The following is a 19,152-nucleotide window of genomic DNA, read 5'->3' on the forward strand; positions in this document are numbered from 1 at the left end:
TTTACCCGCAGAACCAGCTGACAAATGACTGGGAGGGGAAACGGAACAAATTGAAAGCTGTTAGGGAATCCATCTTGCTCCACAAACAGGCGAGGGTGAAGTCCGCTTTCAATTTTGGGGTTTTCTAAACTGTTCCGTCCCCCGTTCAGCGAGCTGGGGAGCCCAAGGAGGGGCTGTGTCGCCGTGTGTAGGATGTCCCGACATGAGGGTGAGTGGATAAACACGTTAGCTGCGTTACCTGAGCTGCTAGCTCGTTAGCCAGCTGCTATCATTTCTGCTCAGGTCGTGAGATTTGTAGCTGCTCCAAGTGCACATGTTCAGTTGTTGTGCCATTGTACAAAGTAAACTCGAAGAATGTGCTTTAATCACCATAGTAAAGTGAGTTGTTGTCGGAAAACAAGCGTACCTTAGCAGTTAGCCGTTGCTAGGCCAGCGAGCGTGCTAACGTGTGCTACACTTGGAGGCGTCTGTTGCAACGTCCACAACAGCCAGCCGTTAATGGCCAAGCATTCTACTGCACTGTGGTATATTTCGACCTAATATGTGTTATGATGCGCCGATGTTGCCACCGCACCGCTCCGTCTTGTCACAGCACTGTGAATGCACTGTCATCAGGAAGGCAGAAAGTCCCAGGCCTCAAACTCGGACCAGAATCCTTCATGTAACTTTACAAGCGCTGTGGATCGAAACCAGCTGGGTTGCTCATACGTTTCTAGCCTGGTACTAGTGATAGACGTGAACTATCAGTTGGCATTTGAATTCACTAAACCGTGTCACTTTAAACAAAAACGAAATAGGGTGGATGAAGCAGCAAGTATGAAGCCTCAATGTGTATTGTGACAGGGGCTTTTTGGAGATGAAAAATGCGATGTTCAGTCACAGTTTTGTCTGCAAGCATAAGTGTTACCTGTCGGTATTGTCAGTTTTGTTTAGTTCAATGGAGGCTTTCACACTAAAGCAAATCAAAGCTCAATGTACCCCTCCAGCAGTGGTGGGACATATTACTTTCCATCTTCTCACCCAAAAAAAAGCCGGCAAAGAAGCATAAATTGTGAAGTGGCGTTTGTGATGTGATTATGATTGCGTTCATATTATTTATGGTTATAAGTACTCAGCAAAACTTCAGGCTCCTGGTATTCATTCACTCATTCAGCGGACAGACCAAGGCAAGCTTTAAAAGTCACTATCAATCAAATTTTAGCCAATTCTGAAGTGGACACAGAGCCAGTGCCTCGAAGCAAAAACTGTTTTGTCATCTGTTAGAACCCATTTGAAACCACACTGCTGAGTTCTGGACCAGTTTGAGATTTGATCTGTTGATGGCTGTGAGCAGTGGGTTACGCTAGACATTTGTTTACCTGAAGGAAACCCTTTTAAAAGCAAACAAGTTGCCCATATCAAACACCATCAGTCAAAAGAGGAACATCTAAACTATTCATAATAGCAGTAAGCAATAAGACTTAATTATTCAGCAGGTTGCATCCAAGGACAATACAGGCATCAGGAATTATGCCAATAATAGTCTTTCATTTGAGCAGTCTGTTAACATCCAAAATCTTTTTTTTTTAAATGTCAGTGATGGACAAGGTGACTGCTTTCAATCTTTTTCAAGACACAAATCTTATACAGTCGGTGCAACTTGTGATTGAGTGGTTGGGAACACTGATGATTGTGAGAAATGCTTCATTAAAAGCCATGTTTATTGTCCTTTCTCGAATGATCAATTTTGCATTTGGACATTCTGTGCTCTAGGGATGGGCGATATGGACAAAAAAAGTTGTCATGATAAATGTTGTAATTTCAGCGATAACGATAATTATCACGATAAATACATTTTCATTGTATGTGTTGGACGCTATGGTCTCTCTTAAAACTGTTTTATGATGAAACTCATTAGTGGAGTTTGTCTCCAACATCGTTATTAGTTTATGTTTAAATAGTTAACTAAGTGTAGAGATGAGAAATTCAGTGTTTCACATCTTTGGTAGAAGCTGCTGGTGTCTGACAGACTCCTCTGCCAGCTTTATTTAGGGGTTAAATTGAGTCATCTCTCTGCTGTATCTCATGTCTCTGAACAGTTGACTTGAACTATGGACCAGTCTGGACACATTTCCTAGATGCTATTGAAGAAATATTAGAAATCATGTGCATAAATGGTCGTTTAGTCATATTCTATTCTCCAAATCATGATACAAACTGTCAGTCCTTTGTCTTGTGTGATGAATAAGCTTTTCACAATTCTCTCTCCTACAATGGTTGTTTTCCATCGCCTTATTGAAGATTTCACTAATACTTTGACCCCTTTAGAATTTGTTGATGGTCCCTAACTGATGCTGGGTCGTAGCATTAGTGCTGCCTGTGAGAGTGGTTCTGCGATCAGTGCACCCTAATGGGGACATGGAAGAGGCCAATAGCGGAGCGGAGGTCACTCCAATATCCAACTATTTTCACCACGCTGTTTTGCCAAGGCACTAGCGCAGACTCGGAGTCGACCAGTGCCATTATCATAGGTTTAAAACTGCGATTGTTAACCAAAGTCCACCACACTCTCCTCAACTGTAACACACCGGTGTCTGTGGTCAAATGCGGCGGAGCTGGAGATGGAGATGGTCATGGTCTAGTCATGTTCACGTGTGCTGGTCCAATGCAGCGAGTGTGTCACGTCTTTATCGAATTTATCATGAGATGCAGAATTGTCATTGTGGAGATTGTGTTTGGCGGTATATCGTGTACGATAAGTTATCGCCCATCCTTACTCTGCCCTGTTCCAGGAGAAGTCCCAAGTACTTATATATTATAGGAAGCTCGGGTATATCTCAAGTCATTCCAGTGTCTCTGGAATGGAACATCAAGCTATTAGTATATCCTTTTAAACACCAGCTAAGAGGGTATGTATTTTCGTACTAAGGCTGTCATAATATTTCTATTGATTGAAGGAGTGCTTTTGCATGCTCTCCTGTTGGAATTAAACTCTCATTTACCATGGAGATGTATAAGCAACAAGAAAAATGTAAATGACCATCCCTAAGTGTAGAGATTTTTCATCATTAAAACAGTTTATGTATGTATTTGACCATTACTATTGTTAGCTTTGCTTTGTAGGAATAGCAGATGGTTGCTGTATTCCATGTACAGTCATATTTAAAGTTGTCCAAACATTTCCGACCACTGTTGTTCAAGCAGGCTAATTTGGATTTTTGTGAGGCTAATGGCTCTGCTTAACATGAACATGAGTATGGATGGTGACACTGTATGCCATTGTGCCGTTGGATGGAACATTTTTGGAGGCAGATAAAGAGGGCATTCATCAGTCACATTTTTCCTGACCTGCCCAAATTCTACTTGTGTGTTATATATATGTTATATATATATATGTTATATATATATGTTATAAGTTATTATGGTTTTATAAATAATTAATAATTACCTGAAGTTATTTTTCTTTGGAAAGCATGATATAATTGTGTTGCACTACATTTTTGTATGAAATGCCATTTCCTATAAAAAGTATTTTAATATTGGAATCCTAATCTCCCAGGACTATGACAGTGCTATAGCTCATACCTTAAATAGTAAAATACTAATTAGTTTTCCCGTGTTACATGAACTACTTAAGGTTTTGCTGGAAAGAGTGTCTTTGGTAACTATTTCATTATATTGAAAATGACTTGTTTCATTCTCCTTTTTAACTAAAAGTTGTGGGTAGATAGTTACGCATGTAAGATTAGCAATTGAACCTGTCCTTGTTATAAATGCATGCTTCATTTTCGCAACACTTGATTATGTAGTACTCTATGAGGGACTGGTGGCCTTCCAAAACACATACTAGCATGAGTGTCGGAGACTGGCAGAGATAAGTGCACCACTGACTCCTCGGTCTGAAGGAATTTAAGACTTCATTGTCATGTTTGTCTTGACACTGGTTTCTTTATTGCAGGTGTGAGCTGTGACGCATGTTTGAAAGGGAACTTCAGAGGGAGACGATTCAAGTGTTTAATTTGCTACGACTACGACTTGTGTGCATCGTGTTACGAGAGCGGAGCCACGACGACGAGACACACCACAGAACACCCAATGCAGTGTATATTAACTAGGGTAGACTATGGTAAGGGAGTGTCAGTGGCATCAGAAATGTATTTGTGTGTGGAGCATCACTTACACTGATAGCAACTCATCCTTAGCTGCACCATTTGGTTTGGAGGTCAATGGCTCTTCTGGTTCATGATTAGTACACAAAACTGCATACACTGAACCTCATATTATTTGATGAACTTGTATTTATTGGTGAAACATGTTGCCAAGCAGTTCCATCATACTGACAGCCTGCTGAGAGCTTCATGCTGATAAATGTCTTTGTGGCTTTTGAACAAGAGAGTGATTTCTTTGTCACATTGAGTAAAACATGTTTAAATGTGAAGTAAAACTTGATTTGGTGCTTGTGCAGGTCCTTTTTTGTTACCTGTCATAGCATTTGACTAACTCTTGGCAAAAGTGGGTTTCAAAACAAAAGCATTTCTCCACGCATGTCTCCATTTGGCTGAAATTCATTCTTTTCAACCAGTAAAACACTTAAACCTCTCCATGAACCCTCATCGATCTTCATTTGTTTAAGGCATTATTATTGGCAGCTGACGATTGACTGAAATGTTCTGTTTATTTCTAGACTTGTATTATGGAGGAGACACTTTTTCAGTAGAGCAACCCCAGTCGTTCACATGTCCATATTGTGGCAAGATGGGCTACACAGAGACGTCCTTACAGGAACATGTTACCTCAGAGCATGCAGAGACGTCTACAGAGGTGGTGAGTACATGAAAAACGTACACATTCACGTAAATTGTTTTTTATCCCCTAAATAATTGGAAAATATGCAATGCATTGCTGGACAGCTTGAGACACTACAGTAAAGAAAACCCAGTGAAATATTTATTTATTTAGGATTAGCTGATGTAACTGAAGAACGTGTCAAACTACTGCATACATTCTCATAACTTTGTTGACATGAAGAGTTAAACAACACATCGAGGGGCCGGTGGGTGATGACTTCACTACTGTTGTGATAAGGTCATCGCTGCATGTGATTTTTGCTGGTATTGTCCTTGTATTTTACCAAAATTTGTTTTTACAACCAAGGCTAGGTAGAATCTGAGTGAGGAGGAGTGGATCATGTGCACTTAATTAAAGATGAGATAATGAAAATGGTGCTGCTGCAGAATCATGATAGTTGTGCAGGAATGATGTGACGCTGACAAGTTCATTGCTAGAAGTGAGATATGGTGGATGCAGGAGAAATGACTTGGAAACTAGCGTTACTTCGATCAACAAATATTAAGACCTACTATTGCCGTTGCCGTATGCAACTGAAATGCTGGCCATGTGTCTTTAACTATAGCTACCGTGTTGAGCGCACCAGAATATTATCCGCACCCACTAAACTTACTTACTTTAGAAAGCGGGGTCCAGCATCAAGGTGGACTCTTGAAACAAACTCGGCAATGTTCTGAACTTTATCACATCTTTTATTCACATTGAAGCACTGAAAATGAGCCATTTTCATCCGCGCATCTGAAGTTATGACACCACAGCAGGTCAAGAAAGTAGCGTCTTATAGTCCGGAAATTATGGTAGATGTATAAAACACTTTTGTTGACAAATAAAAATGGTGCTTTACAAAATAAAATGATCAATATTCATGGGCAATATTTCCTTAAGTTCGATTCAATCAATATTTTTATTAATGGAGCCGCTCTGCAAGACTTCCAAAGCTACGCTAGTTGCTTGTATCCTCCCATCAATCAGCATGCTGAGAAAGGAGATGTGAGTGAGTTGGTAATAGTGTTGCAGATGTGGATTTGAGCGTGAGTCCATGGTAACTAAAACAACAAAACAGCATGTCCAACCCTGGGCACAGTGTAAAGAGGCCCCCTCGCCTGCAAAACTGACGTATGGGGCTTCTACATCTTCCCTCGTCTAGACTGTGTTAACATAGAGTAGATAGACATAGTCAGTCCTTGGAATGCAAAGTGGATCCAGTAAGTTTTCAACACTCTCAAGTTCAACACTTTGACTTTTAATCACACCGCTTTATGCTTGTCACCACAGACCACAGAAATGATCCAATAACCAAGATATGAGAAATGGGTCTGACAGTTTGATGAATCTGACTGGTGTGGAACCGCTCTGTCAAAAGCAGACAGTGCAGTGACTCTGGAAGATGGTGCTATCACAGCACTGGCAAATAGGGGTCCAGGAGATTTTGTACTGTGGCGGTGGAATGGGTTGCCAGGTATTTTTTCTAACGCGGTCTTGCTGCGCGTTTTGATTTTTTTTTTTTTTTTTAAATGAACTTAATAGATCGATTCTCACTGGTGAAAAAACGATACTTTGTCAGGCAGGAAAGATCTATGAAATGACTTAGCAGTCAAATTAATTAGTTTTTTTTTTTTTCTTGCTGAGGACCAAGTAAAGCAGCATCTGATTCCGCACTATACTATGCAGAGCAAGGCCTGTCACGATAACCAATTTTGCTGGTCGACCAATTATCTTGCTGATAAACAATGTTGTTGTCAACTTCAATTTGGGACCAAATCACCCATTAATTGAATTAGAATATCTGAAAAATAATACACGCCTTTAAAATGAAATGTATTTTGCTATTGTCGTTGAAATGTCTTAAAGAAGCATGAACTTGATAAAACTGCGGTGGTGGTTGTGGTACACATAGGCATACATGTTTGATGTTGCACTTTTTGTTGTCACTATATTGCACAAAATTCTACAAACTGACCCGTCCGCGTTATTTTGCTCACCTTGCACTTCAGGTTTGAAGCCAAAATATCCCCACACTTGGTTTTGCAATCACGTTTTTCCTTTTATTTCAACCAAGTTACTGTGTCTTGAGTTGGTTTGCACAGGTCTCCTTAACTTGCTACAGTGAGTGAGCTAGACAACTGCCCCTGAGGCGACAAGACGGTTCACTCTGTTCATTCTGCTGTGGCGCAAATCCAACTGGAGAGATGTCTGATATCATGGTCAGTGTGAACTCTCCTGTCAGCTGGCGAAGACGGACCAGTAGCTAGGAGAGAAGAGGAACTGAAACAACCCAATATGCAATTAATTCAGGCAGTCAAAGTGGCCAAGTTAATTTTGAATTAATGTACGATTAATTGACTCATTGCTTATTGTGACAGGCTTGCCAGACACATCTGCAGTCTCATTCAAAACTCTGAACATTTGGGTTGCTGTTAGTTTTGTTCTTTGTTTTTTAATAACACAGCAAACAAGTTTCAAATGTTGAAGATGTCCTCTTCAGGGGGAAAAATAACATGTATTGGCTGGTCTATGTTTTGAAATGTTATGTTGTGAAATATCTGCAGGGCAAGTCTATATTTTCTAATATTTCTTTGTCTACATGATAGTGCTGTTATGATACATGCTATTATATTTTCGCTGACTGAAACAAGACAAGATGTTAATTTCACCAGTCATCGCTCACGTCCTGTGCCTCTGACACTGTCAACTCATCTCCACTCCATTATTTGAAAGACGCTCGTGTGATGCTAGTGTTGACAAATTTAGAAACTAAGTTCCCCTCACGAGGGAGCACATGACTCAACAGAGAACATTTGTGTTTCCCAAAACTGCTGCTACATCGGGATCTGCGATGCTCCTCCTCTCTCTCGTTCCACCAAAGCAACGGAGACATTTCAACATTAAATTTCTTAGCCGTCTGACTCTCATATGTGGGGAAAGGTGGTGTACACTGTTTGCATGTCATCCTCACACATGTAGTCTGTGCGATTAAGCTCAGGAAACTTTGAATGAAGGTGATGCTCCTCGAACACAAGCCTTCACCTGCGCGGCGTAATGGAGGGTTCCTTGTCAGAACCACTAGTGAACAACGGTTCATTACAGACCATGTTTGCCTCACTGTTTAATATTTGGCTTGAAACTAAATCCATTACCAAATAAATTTGCTCTGAAATATGAACACACAAAGATAAGAACGACTACTGTTGTAGAGTGAAGCTCCACAACATAAATAAGGCTGTCACTTTAACACTACTAACTCTAGATTAATTTCCACTTCATTGCAATCTTTACCCAGACAAGCAATGGCCCTGCACTAAACAGTAGCATGTCACTTCTCACATGTTCTGCTAGTCGGACCAAAAAAAGCAGGAGTGAGGAGACGGCACAGATGCTTTTTATTGCAGAAATACTAAAGACTTCAGAACCCTCAGTGTGAGAAAAGTTTTATGTTAGTATTGTATTAAAAAAGTGTTATTGCACTTCCAGAGCACTTTCAGACTTAAAAGTTTTGTGTTCAAATTGTCAAATTTGCATGGAAAAAAATAAATAAATCTTATGTTTTGTTGCACAGTTGAGTCAACACTTTGAGAATAGAGAACAGTCTGATGGTTTCACAAGTTTGTAACTTAGTTGTGAGAAATCGTACAAGATAGGGTAAAACTAGGGATGTTCCAATCAGGGTGAGACCTTCTGTGTGCATGATGTGAAAAAATAAACTTTAAATCATTTTAATTCATATACGTTTTAATGTACCTCTTCAAGGAGGCAAAAAATAGAAAAACCTTGCTGAATGCAGCAACTATTGTGTGAAAAGGACAACTGAAAAACCTTTAATTCGATATGAGACGCCGCAGTTTGGTGAATCTCCAGAAACTGTGCTATGTCCGTGAAATATTGACATACCGACGTCATGGGAGCCTGTGACAGAGAGCACTGTATTTCTGAAAGTTTCCACTGCGGTCATTTTCAAACTTTTCAGATTCAGGTGGCTAGCGAATGGTGCACCTTACTCCGGAACGGCAACGGATCCTGTCGTTTCCGTTTTCGTCTCCACGTAAACGACACCTGAGAAAGGCTGCTCATATAGCTCGGTGAAATTAATAATTATTTTTGGGCAATAAGCTTAACGTTCTCAATGTCACGCTTGGACCGGCGGGTGTTGCTAAGCGTCAGCTGCGCTAACAGCTGCTGCGGAGGAACCCGCAGTTCACTTTCATGAGCCGAGAAAACTCTCCGTGCTCCGTCAAGTGCTGGAGCTTTAAATGGTGTGTTTCATTTGAAGGTGCTTCCCTGCACAGCATTTTCCTGTGCATGTGTTGCAGCATGCAAATTTTATTGTGATCGTCAGTGACAGGCATTCACAGATCACGCTGAAATCGGCCGATCATGATTGGTGACCAATGGATTGGAGCATCCCTACAGTCAAAAATGTACTGTTTCACGTTGAGATGAGAGGCTAACTAAACTGAGACACCTTTCTTACTTACTTTCCAGATATGTCCAATATGTGCTGCCTTGCCCGGAGGGGACCCAAATCACGTCACAGATGACTTCACAGCACATCTCACACTTGAACACAGAGCTCCAAGAGATTTAATATCCTTTCTGTCTATGTAGAAATGCCTCGACCAGTCCATTTACTCCTCACACATCCTCTCATAACTGCTCTTGTCCTTAATGTTTCGTGCCCACGATGAGTCCAGCAGCGTACGGCATGTACGCCGGATGTTCCACCCTGGACGAGGACTCGGCGGTCCCAGAGCGCGGCGGACGAATATGCACTTTACTAGTGGCTCTTCAGGAGGACTGTCATCCTCGTCGTCACAGAGCTCCAATTACTCCCCCAGCAACAGAGAAGCAATGGACCCAATTGCAGGTGAGAACGTGCTTAACTCCTATGTAAAACCAGAACTAGCATGATGGGTCCTCACTCATTGCTGCCTGGTGTCTCCTGCAGAGTTGTTGTCCCAGCTGTCAGGTGTGCGGCGGGCAGCAGGCGGCCAGATAAACTCATCAGGGCCTTCAGCCTCTCAGCTCCAGCAGCTACAGATGCAACTGCAGTTGGAGAGGCAGCAGGCACAGGCAGCGCGACAACAAGTGGAGGCAGTCCGCCATGCCACCAGGCGCAGCAACAATCCAGGCAACACTGGCAATGCCATCCCGCCCCCCAGCACAGTCACTGCCAACAATACCGCCGTGAATGAGAGCAACCCCTCATCCTCATCGCAGAGCTCCCAGTTCCTATTAGCACGGTGAGTGTGACGCTGTCCCTGCTTTGCATGCAACAAAAAAGAGCCACAGATATATACAACAGTAGAAGCCGCAGCAGCAGCTGTTTACTCTCTCAACCAACCTGACTACATTAGAATGACACCGTGGTAACCATTCCAACTTGTGTTCAAGACGAGACCAGATTTGCATCTGCTAGTGCTATAGCAGGGATGGGCCATGACACTTCCTAAGCCAAAAGACAGGACAAGAAAAAGAGTTTTGAGTTTTACTTCATTTTTGTTACTTCAAGAAGGCCAGTTGTGTGTGACATTATATGCTTGAAATGTGTTATTTCATTGTATAGTTAATACTAAGCCTGAAAGATCTGGACAAAATGTCATATCTTGATATTGCATGGCAGATATCTCGATATTGAAATGGTATAGTGCTGCCAAGATCAGCTGACAGGTGGTGATGACGTCGACAAACAGAAGCCTTGTCTACGGATTTCATTCATTTCTTTCAAGTTCAATTTTTCTCTCAGAACAGCTGCCACACCGTCCACTGTGTTGTCTGCCTTTCAGTCCTTGACCCACATTCACAGTAGCATTAAGCAAGGTCTGTCATAGCTACTTGCAGGGGGTCTAACCCAGGGGTGGGCAATCCGGTCCTCAAAGGGCCGGGGTGGTGCAGGTTTTTCTTTCAACCAAACTAGCTCACACAGTTTAACCAATCAGGTGCAGCTGAAAGAAAATTACATTGGTTGGAACAAAACACTGCACCCACTGCGGCCCTGTGTGGAACAGTTTACCCACCCCTGGTCTAACCTGTCCGTGATGTGGCAGGCATATGGGCAACTAGGGGTGGGATTTGATTTAAAAATAATCTGGTTAATTAGAGAATTTGTGATGAATTAATATCAACTATTATATTTGCCACAAGAAGCCACTTTTTTCAATGTGAATGAAGTTTTTTTTATGTCACCTTATTTAAACTTTAAGCTCTTTTCATGTCTTAAAATGAAACTTGCCCCCCATCAGTCCAAGTAACGTATTCTCAGCGGATTCCTCCATGTTTGTTGTTGTTGTTATCATCCCAGCTGCCACGTGTCTTGTGCGTCAGTGTGATCAGTGGACCGAGCAGTAAGGCTTCATTGAAGTCACCGGTGCTGTGTCGGTCCCCCTGCCACACACGGTGTCCCGTCTATAGGTCAACTTGGAATGGAGCTGATGTTCCTCTAACTTGACCACTGACCCTCTCCTGCATCATTTCTCTCTTCGCACTCTTGGGCAGTAAAAGTGGTTCAGGTGGTGAAAGACTTTGTCGCACTGCTTTGCTTTACTGCCATCGTTTTTAACTTAAAAAAATCTCTTAGGCCACTGAATCAGTGCAGACTCCGCAGCGACAGTGAGCTCCGCACTCATGAGTGTCTCATGTGAGTGGCTGCGTCCCCGTATTTTTGTTTTTGTAATGTTAATATCGTGGATGTTTTTAATTTGTAATGTTGCGATATAGATACGATAACACTATCATTCAGCCCTAGTTTAAACACTTGTTTCATTATTGTCAGGATGAAACAGAACTCTTGGAAGTGGTGAACATCTTGGTTAAGTAACGATGGAAATGGCATAAAAGCTCCATTTTAGTGCTATTAATAGCGTTTCAAGATCAATTTCTTTTGTAGTTTGGCCCTGATCTCTTGAGGCCCATATACATGCAGGTGAAGGGCCACACGTAGCCCCTGGACCGCACTTTGTCCTTTTCTGAGCTATAGTCTTGGACTTTGGGACCTGTCATGTGGAGGAATTGGAGTGGACTGTCGACCTGCTTGGGATAAGTGTGCTGTGAAGCTCATCCAGCTGTGGTCCTAAGCAGGAAACCAAAACAATCCCATGTTGATTCACCATGAAAAGCTTCAGTGACAATGTTTATTTCTGCAAACTTGAACCGACTTTTTTGAGCAAAAGAAGCTAAAGTGTTTGCATTTTGGCACTTTTAGGTGTAGTTCAGCAGAGTTACAAACTCAAATTTGTCCCCACTCCCAGGTTAAATGAGCCGAAGATGTCTGAAGCAGAACGTCAGTTTCTAGAAGGAGAGCGAGCCGACCGCAGCCTGTTTGTCCAGGAGCTACTTCTGTCCACGTTGATGCATGAAGAAAGCTCTTCCTCCGACGAAGACGAGCGTCGAGACTTCGGCGACTTCGGAGCCATGGGCTGCGTGGATATTATGCCTTTAGACGTGGCCCTGGAGAACCTTCAGCTAAAAGAGAGCAGCTCTTCGGGGAAGGAGCCTCCGCCACCGCCTCTTTGATGTCCGAGCATCAAGCAGACTATGTCCTCTCTGCTGCAACTGTCAGTGACAGGCAGCGGCCAACAGCAGCAGACACCATCCCTCCACCCACCCCCCTCCCTGGGATCGCCCACCGTTCTCCCTCCTCGATTTTTCTGAGTTTCTTTTTGGTGATTGTAATTTCAGGCCTGTCACCACTTTTGTTACATTGTGAACAAAAATAAATGAGCGCAAGTGGGTTTAAATGATGGAGTGGGCCATGGCAACTGAGTGAGCGAGTGCGATAAGAGAGATATATGAATTATATATATAGAAAACAAATATATATATATGAAGTTGATAATCAAACCACCTAACATGTTTTTCTTGATCAGGCAGCTGTCACAGGCAGCTGCGGCAGACCTTTGTGTCCTGTGACATGCAAATGGCTCTCAGTATAAATACTTCACCGTCATCACATGTTGAGAGGGTGCTGCCTCCTCTGATGAAGCTGCTCTGTGTGTCTGTCTGTCTGTGTGTGTGTGTGTGTGTGTGTTCATGAATATTAATAAAAAGTGCTTGGATGGGTTACCATAACCACTGCATGCAGTTATTTGCAGCGTGCATGACTGTAAAAAAAATACAAAAAAAAACAACTTGGATATCCCAAAGTTCTTAAGATGGTTATGAAAAGTATTGACTATAGTGCGGCCTGCTGAACCGACAGGCAGTTAGCTAGTTCATTTGGTAATATGTTGGAAAAGCGGATCCTCTCCTACAGAAGCGTCGACTGGAACACTGCTCCGTGTGTTTCTCAGCTCCACATTACCCTTCAGCAGAGCCACACAAATTCAGAGCTATGATCTGAACATTCCCTTGGTATTTTGGTTGTGCGCTAAGCTGTACAGACCTTGTATATGACCTTTCATAATTCATAGATAAGCTTCATGTCATTCACTCTCTTTACTGGGTAATAGGAGCTTGAGACTGCCCACAATGCAGCTGTGCTTTTTAGGGTTTTGATTTTTTTTTTTCCTCCTCTGCTAAGAATAGCACTTTCTATTTATTCATGTTTGTTTGTTTGAGTCTTCTGAGCCTTGACAAATGGATCACGCCACCTACTTGCCTATATTTCGATCCTCTTGTGTAATATACAATAAGATGTATATTGGATTTGTGCGTTTTAACTTTCATAATAGTTCTAAGACATGGGCAGACTTTTTATTGTACATTTAGACTACAATAAACCCAAACTGCACAAAGCTTTTGATGAAACCAACCAAAAAAAGAGTTTGCACCTTGTGTTGTCATCTCCTGGGCCTAAGCATTATAAAAGCCTTCAAAACTGTTCTCTTTGGTTTGGACTGCTCATGTGATGTTAGAAAACCAACAGACCACCTCCATGCAGCCTGCCTCTTCCTGAGGCTTCCAGAGATGGAGCAGGCTTTTTCCCTTGATCCGTCTCGACCTGGCCTGCAGAGGAAGAAGTTCCCAACATCTTTGACCACTCCATGGCCAAATGAGCTCCACACTGAGGGGCTTTGAACCTCATCCCGCCTGTTTGAAAAATCAGAATATATAATTCACTGACAGGGAGGCTCGTCAAATGTGAAGAGTAGGAGCTAAAATGTCGACTTAAACCCCCTTTAAAAAGTTTTTTATGGCTGTTTGTCGTTGCTCCTCTGCGAGTCCTTTCATAGCAGCTGCTCTTGTCACTCTCCTGCAGTTATTGTTAGAAACAAATGGTGCCTGCTGGATCGCTTTCACAGCACATGAAGAAGGGTTGGCTACTTGTTTAAGCCGCTGGTCCACCCAAGCCAATGTCAAACCCCTAGGAGTCACACCCCGTCAGCTGCCACCAGTGCTCTAGTTGTCTGTGTTTCCAGTCCTTCTTTTTCTCCATCACAACGTGCTGCTGGATGTCAACCAGTTGTCGTCGTGTGCAAAAACCTACTCCTTGACGTCCCCACCATTGAAGAGCAGCACTTGAATAATAGCCATTTGTGCTTCTGTCCACAAAGCTAGACATACAGACATGATCAAAAAAGACCAGTTGAAAACTAGCTACAATATGCATTTTGCACATTTGGACCTAGAGAGTGAGACAGAACAGACATTTGGAACATAAAAAAAAATAGATACATGAACTGAAATAGGTTGTTTATCACCTGATCAAACGGTTTAAGGCCGCAGGCTATAAAAGCTAAAATCTGCTCAAAATTCTCATTTTCTGCCAGGCAAGTCCTCCTGATGCCTAAAGCTAAGAAGCTTTCTCTTCTTGAACGTGGTCGGATGGTCGCGCTGCATAAGCAAGGCCTCTAGCAGCGTGCCATGGCTGCTGAGGTTGGATGCAGCCCGACAGTCATTCTGCATTTTTTAAAGATCCTGAGCATTTTGGAACAAAAACGTCAAGTGGTACACTCAAAAAAATGACACCTGCGCTGAGCTGGATCAGCTGTCAAGACACGTGGCGCTCCTTGACTCACCCTACTGGTGCCGACTGCAGCGTAATAACCATCCGACGGCATCAGCAAGAAAAGGGTTTCAAAAACCAATTCAAAGACATCGTCTTCTTCAATGCCACAAAACTGCCCGTTTAGACTTTGCCAGGGAGCATCAAACATGGGGCACTGAAAGGTGGAAAAAAGTTTATTCTCTGATAATAAACAATGTAACCTTGACGGTCCAGATGGCTTCCAATGTTACTGGCGTGACAAGGAGATGTTTCTGTGACTGAGAGGTAGCTGGTTCAATCCCTGCTCCTGATGTGGTTTTGTCGTCCCTGAGCAAGACACTTTACCTTGGTTAGCACCCGATGGTTCAGATGGCGTGCTGCGTTGCAGCCTACTGCCGTCAGTGGTGACTTAGTTTTGGTTGCTGGATAAGCATGGAAAGCGCTATATATGTAAGAGCCATCTTTGGACCATCCCGCATGCTCCCCTGATTTAAATCCCACTCAGAACATTTGGGGAGGGATGGCAAGGAAAGCTTATCAAAATGGCCATCAGGTCCAGTCAGTTGAGGCCCTTCGTGAGTTCTGAGTTCTTCTGAGTTTTTTTTGTAATTTTTTGAGCAGTATTAACTCTTTGAAAGTTTTCTTAAACTTTTGATCATGTTTCAGTTTGCTTGTTGTTTTCAACAAATGACTTTTTCAAAGAGCTTTCCGTCTCACTCCATCTTCTTGCTTTTGCATAATGTAGCTCTACGTAAAACCTCATTTTCAGATCCAAATGTGCAAAAGGTAAATTCTAAAATCTTTTGACCGGATCTGTATTTCATCATTCCCATTATGCAGATGGCAATTCCCGACACATTCATACCCAATAATACAAGCTAGCCAACGCCGCCTGGGGAAGTGTCATTCCTCTCACCAAACTTCTGAGGTTTTGTGAGCAGCTCTATAAATCATGCTTTACTGTTGTTGTAAAAATGTACCGCTACAAGCGTTATTGTAAGACATACCACCTTTATTAAATGCACAGTATCACAAGGAACATCTCCATTAATTGTGGGTTAAGCTACTCACATGATGCACAAAGCTTTGAATTGATTGATAGAACTGGCTGATTATGGCGGGATTAAACCTGCCAGAGGAGAACGCACACACACACACACATGTGCTCCAGATGTGTGTGTAGATGCACACATCTCATCATCCTCCCTCTCTCTCCCAAACACACACACACACACACATAGTGTTTTATTTTCACAACTTAAGTAAAAGCTGTTTCTTTTCCAGGAATGAAAATTGTGTCATCTTTTTCTTTAACCATATATTTACAAAATAGTCCCGCCCACCCTCCAAAGATTACATTCAAAAAAAGGTCCTGACCCTTCTAGATTACATTCAAAATAATATACTATTCATGATGCAAAGTCACAGTTATTCTTCTGAAAGAGGATCGAAATAAGCTACAGTCTGTCAGAGGTCGAGCGCTGCGCTGGGCCGGGAGGCGACCTTTGACCTCCGTCACACGAGCCACACGGGGCGGAGCATGGTGTTTGAGTCTTTGCTCCTTTGTCTCAGATCACCTCTGCGAGAGCTCCTCATCACGGCAGAGAGGAACGGATGGATGAGTTAGTTCTTCCTAATCCTCTTCTCCGGAGAAACAAAACAAGCTGCGGCTGAGTGTTGCCACTCCTCCCCCAGTAATTCAATAAATAAATACATTTAAAAAAAAAGATCTATAATGACCAAGCACAAATAAGTGATAAAATGTAGGACAAATAGCGTAAACTAAATAAAACCTTATTTACACATATTGCCAGTGGCCCATAACACTTGAATAGTCGCACAGTTTTTGACATAGCTGCTGAAAACAGATGATACTATTTAACATAGCCTACTATTCATATAGACAATGATCAAACTGTACATCTTCGACAGTCATTTATGTACAGCAGAGACAGGACTATTATACAGCCATTGGAAACAGAGAGGTGCATAAAAACGGCCTTGATCATTGAGAGGAATGAGTCAGAGTAGCTTCATCTGTGGCCTGAAGACCATGGTGACTGTTGGGGTTGAAGTGTTCCAGAGGTGGACTCGTGCAGGAGATGGAGTCTGCTACACTACTAGGTTGGTGTTTTAAAACAAAACTCAACAATACACACAGCAGCAGGGATTAAGTGATGCCTCAACTTTTAAGTAAAATAGACAACCTTGCATTCTAAAATGAGTAAAATAAGGAAAAATGACAGTCTTTTAAGTGTGTGGAGGATCGATTTTAAGGAGACGGGGCTTGTGTTTGTGTGTCGCCATTGATTTTCTCTCTTTCTAAAGCATGTGCTACATGGAGTCGGTTTGGTTTCCTCCGTTCCTGAGTTGCATGTTTTGGATGACAATACAGAAACTCGACTGTGAGTATTGCTTCAAGTTATGAAAAGTATTGACCTTCTGAATATGTGAAACCCACGATTGCCACCTGTGCAAGACTTCTACATGCGCGTCAGAACGGTGCTCCAGTTGTGTGTGACTGAGCGACGACTTCTCATCCGGTTGTTTGTGTACATGCTGTGTCCGGTGAAAGAAGTATGACAACGGAATTGGCCTTTCAATAACATGAACAACAAAAAACAAAACACAGTTGCACCCCGGGTTTAGGCTTTAATATTTAAAAATTCCAAGTCAAGTGGGAAAACAAAGTTTTTAAAGCACAACCTAGTAGTGTAAGTCGATGTGAGTAGTCATCGGTGGAACAATTGTTACTATTTTTACTCACATTCTTCTTCCCTTATTGTGTAGCAGGTCGAATAAAGATGAAAGGCGAATATACAAGTCGGTATTTTAAGCCATGAAGGTGTTCTGTCAGGACAAAAGTGCTTCACCACCGCATTGAAAGCAGCATCAGTCACCTCTTGACAGACTAAAAGCTCCCTGGGGCCCCATTTCCAGCAGCCAGACTCTTAATGATGCTGCTCACTTAGCTGGCGGCCCAGAGTTTAAGATGAGATCTTCAACATACACTTGCACGCTATACATTATTAACACCATCGGATTAGAAACGTAAACACACAAGCAAGCCGTCTCTGTCGGCTTTAGATGCTGCACAGACAAAAAAAAAAACTTTCCTGAAGTATCAACTCTATGACATCAAGTCTGGAACTCTGATTTGCTCCTGCCTGAAACCTGGGCAACAAAACAACAGTGTGGTGATGCTGCTGGTGAATTAAATATAGATAGAAACTTAAAGAGACTGTGCTCATCTGGACAGGCTGAGCCCCGGCCCCTGTGCTTTAGAGACTGAACCAAAATCAGAGTTGAGTTATTACACAACATTATTGTACCGTTATACAGACAATAAACATATTGACGAGAAAAAAAAAAAGTGTTTGTATATTGTCTTATTACTGATGACTAAACAAAATACTTAGGACAAAGGTTTGTTTGAAACGCACTTAAAGAAAAACATCTGTTGTTAGTTCCTGCGTGTGTTCTAGCCATACAGTGTCCGTCATGTAATTCCCTTTATTTAATCCTCACAGAAAGGAAAGACAGCGAGTTCAACAGAAAGTACACAAATTCATCCTTTGCAAAACTCTGCAGTCACCATCTGTTTTTATTTGTTTTCTAAACCTTTAACACTGCGCTGTTTTTGATCAACATGCCTTTTAGTCTGCAAATCACGAAAAAACAAAACAAAACATTAGAGTTAAGGCTTTTTTTTTTTTCTCTCAACGTAGTAAGGACACAGACAAGTAGCGTTTAAAGTCACATGTACAGCCCAGTATTGTACACAGACGCTCACGTGGTGACGCTCTTCAACTCCCATGATGTGCAGGCAGCTGAAGCCGGCGCCACCGCACAGTCGATCACACACACACTCAGGCAGGCGCACACACGGGAGATACATACAGGGGCGTGATCAGCCCAGGATGTCCAGGTAGACAGGCGAGGCCTTGGCCAGGCTCTGGAGCATGCGGTGGATCTCCTTGATGTTCAGCCTCATGTAGGGCTCTCTCTGCCAGCAGCCCAGCATCAGGTCGTACACCTCTTTAGGACAGGTGCGAGGCCGCTGCAGAACCCGACCTTGAGTGATGCACTCAATCACCTACAGAAAGCAACGACGAAAAGTTACGAGTGGTGAAGTGTGTGGTCTGGGGGCCCTCTGCATATGGGGTGCCGAATGTTAAAATGAAGATACCCCTCTTTTTCATGATTTAGCAGAAATCTTGTTTTCACAGATTTCGCACTGCACTTTAATGTTACGTCCCATTGTTCCATCTGTGTAAGTGTTAACTCTAAATCTAAAATGTCAGTTTTAAGGATTTAGACGCTCCTTTCCGCCAAGTGGAGATTTAGACGCCCCCTTCTGCTCCTTGGTGCCTCTGACCACCCACCAGACTCGCAGGTGAGCGAGC

The 19,152-nt window shown here is 42.5% G+C and overlaps 2 protein-coding genes across 2 annotated transcripts in view; one reads left to right on the plus strand and one right to left on the minus strand.

Annotated features, from left to right (window-relative positions):
* kcmf1 (potassium channel modulatory factor 1) lies at positions 1-18,225 on the plus strand. Its single transcript, XM_053868816.1, has 7 exons — positions 1-208; positions 3,938-4,105; positions 4,664-4,803; positions 9,307-9,408; positions 9,505-9,688; positions 9,770-10,064; positions 12,069-18,225. Exons 1-7 carry the CDS (start codon positions 193-195, stop codon positions 12,331-12,333), a joined length of 1,170 nt encoding a protein of 389 aa, XP_053724791.1. The 5' UTR covers positions 1-192; the 3' UTR covers positions 12,334-18,225.
* Positions 15,749-19,152, minus strand: part of ntrk2b (neurotrophic tyrosine kinase, receptor, type 2b) — a 17,117-nt gene continuing 13,713 nt past the window's right edge. Inside the window, exon 18 of the mRNA XM_053868828.1 lies at positions 15,749-18,842. Coding sequence (XP_053724803.1) covers positions 18,657-18,842 — 186 coding nt within the window. The 3' untranslated portion in view covers positions 15,749-18,656. The remainder of the gene's footprint in view (positions 18,843-19,152) is intronic.

This window comes from Synchiropus splendidus, chromosome 1 (genome assembly GCF_027744825.2).
Source record: "Synchiropus splendidus isolate RoL2022-P1 chromosome 1, RoL_Sspl_1.0, whole genome shotgun sequence".
Lineage (NCBI taxonomy): Eukaryota > Metazoa > Chordata > Actinopteri > Syngnathiformes > Callionymidae > Synchiropus > Synchiropus splendidus.

Coding starts and splice junctions, on each gene's coding strand:
- kcmf1 (XM_053868816.1), top strand. Junction 4,804..9,306: donor CAGAGACGTCTACAGAGGTG/GTGAGTACATGA, acceptor CTTACTTTCCAG/ATATGTCCAATATGTGCTGC. Junction 10,065..12,068: donor TCCCAGTTCCTATTAGCACG/GTGAGTGTGACG, acceptor CCCCACTCCCAG/GTTAAATGAGCCGAAGATGT.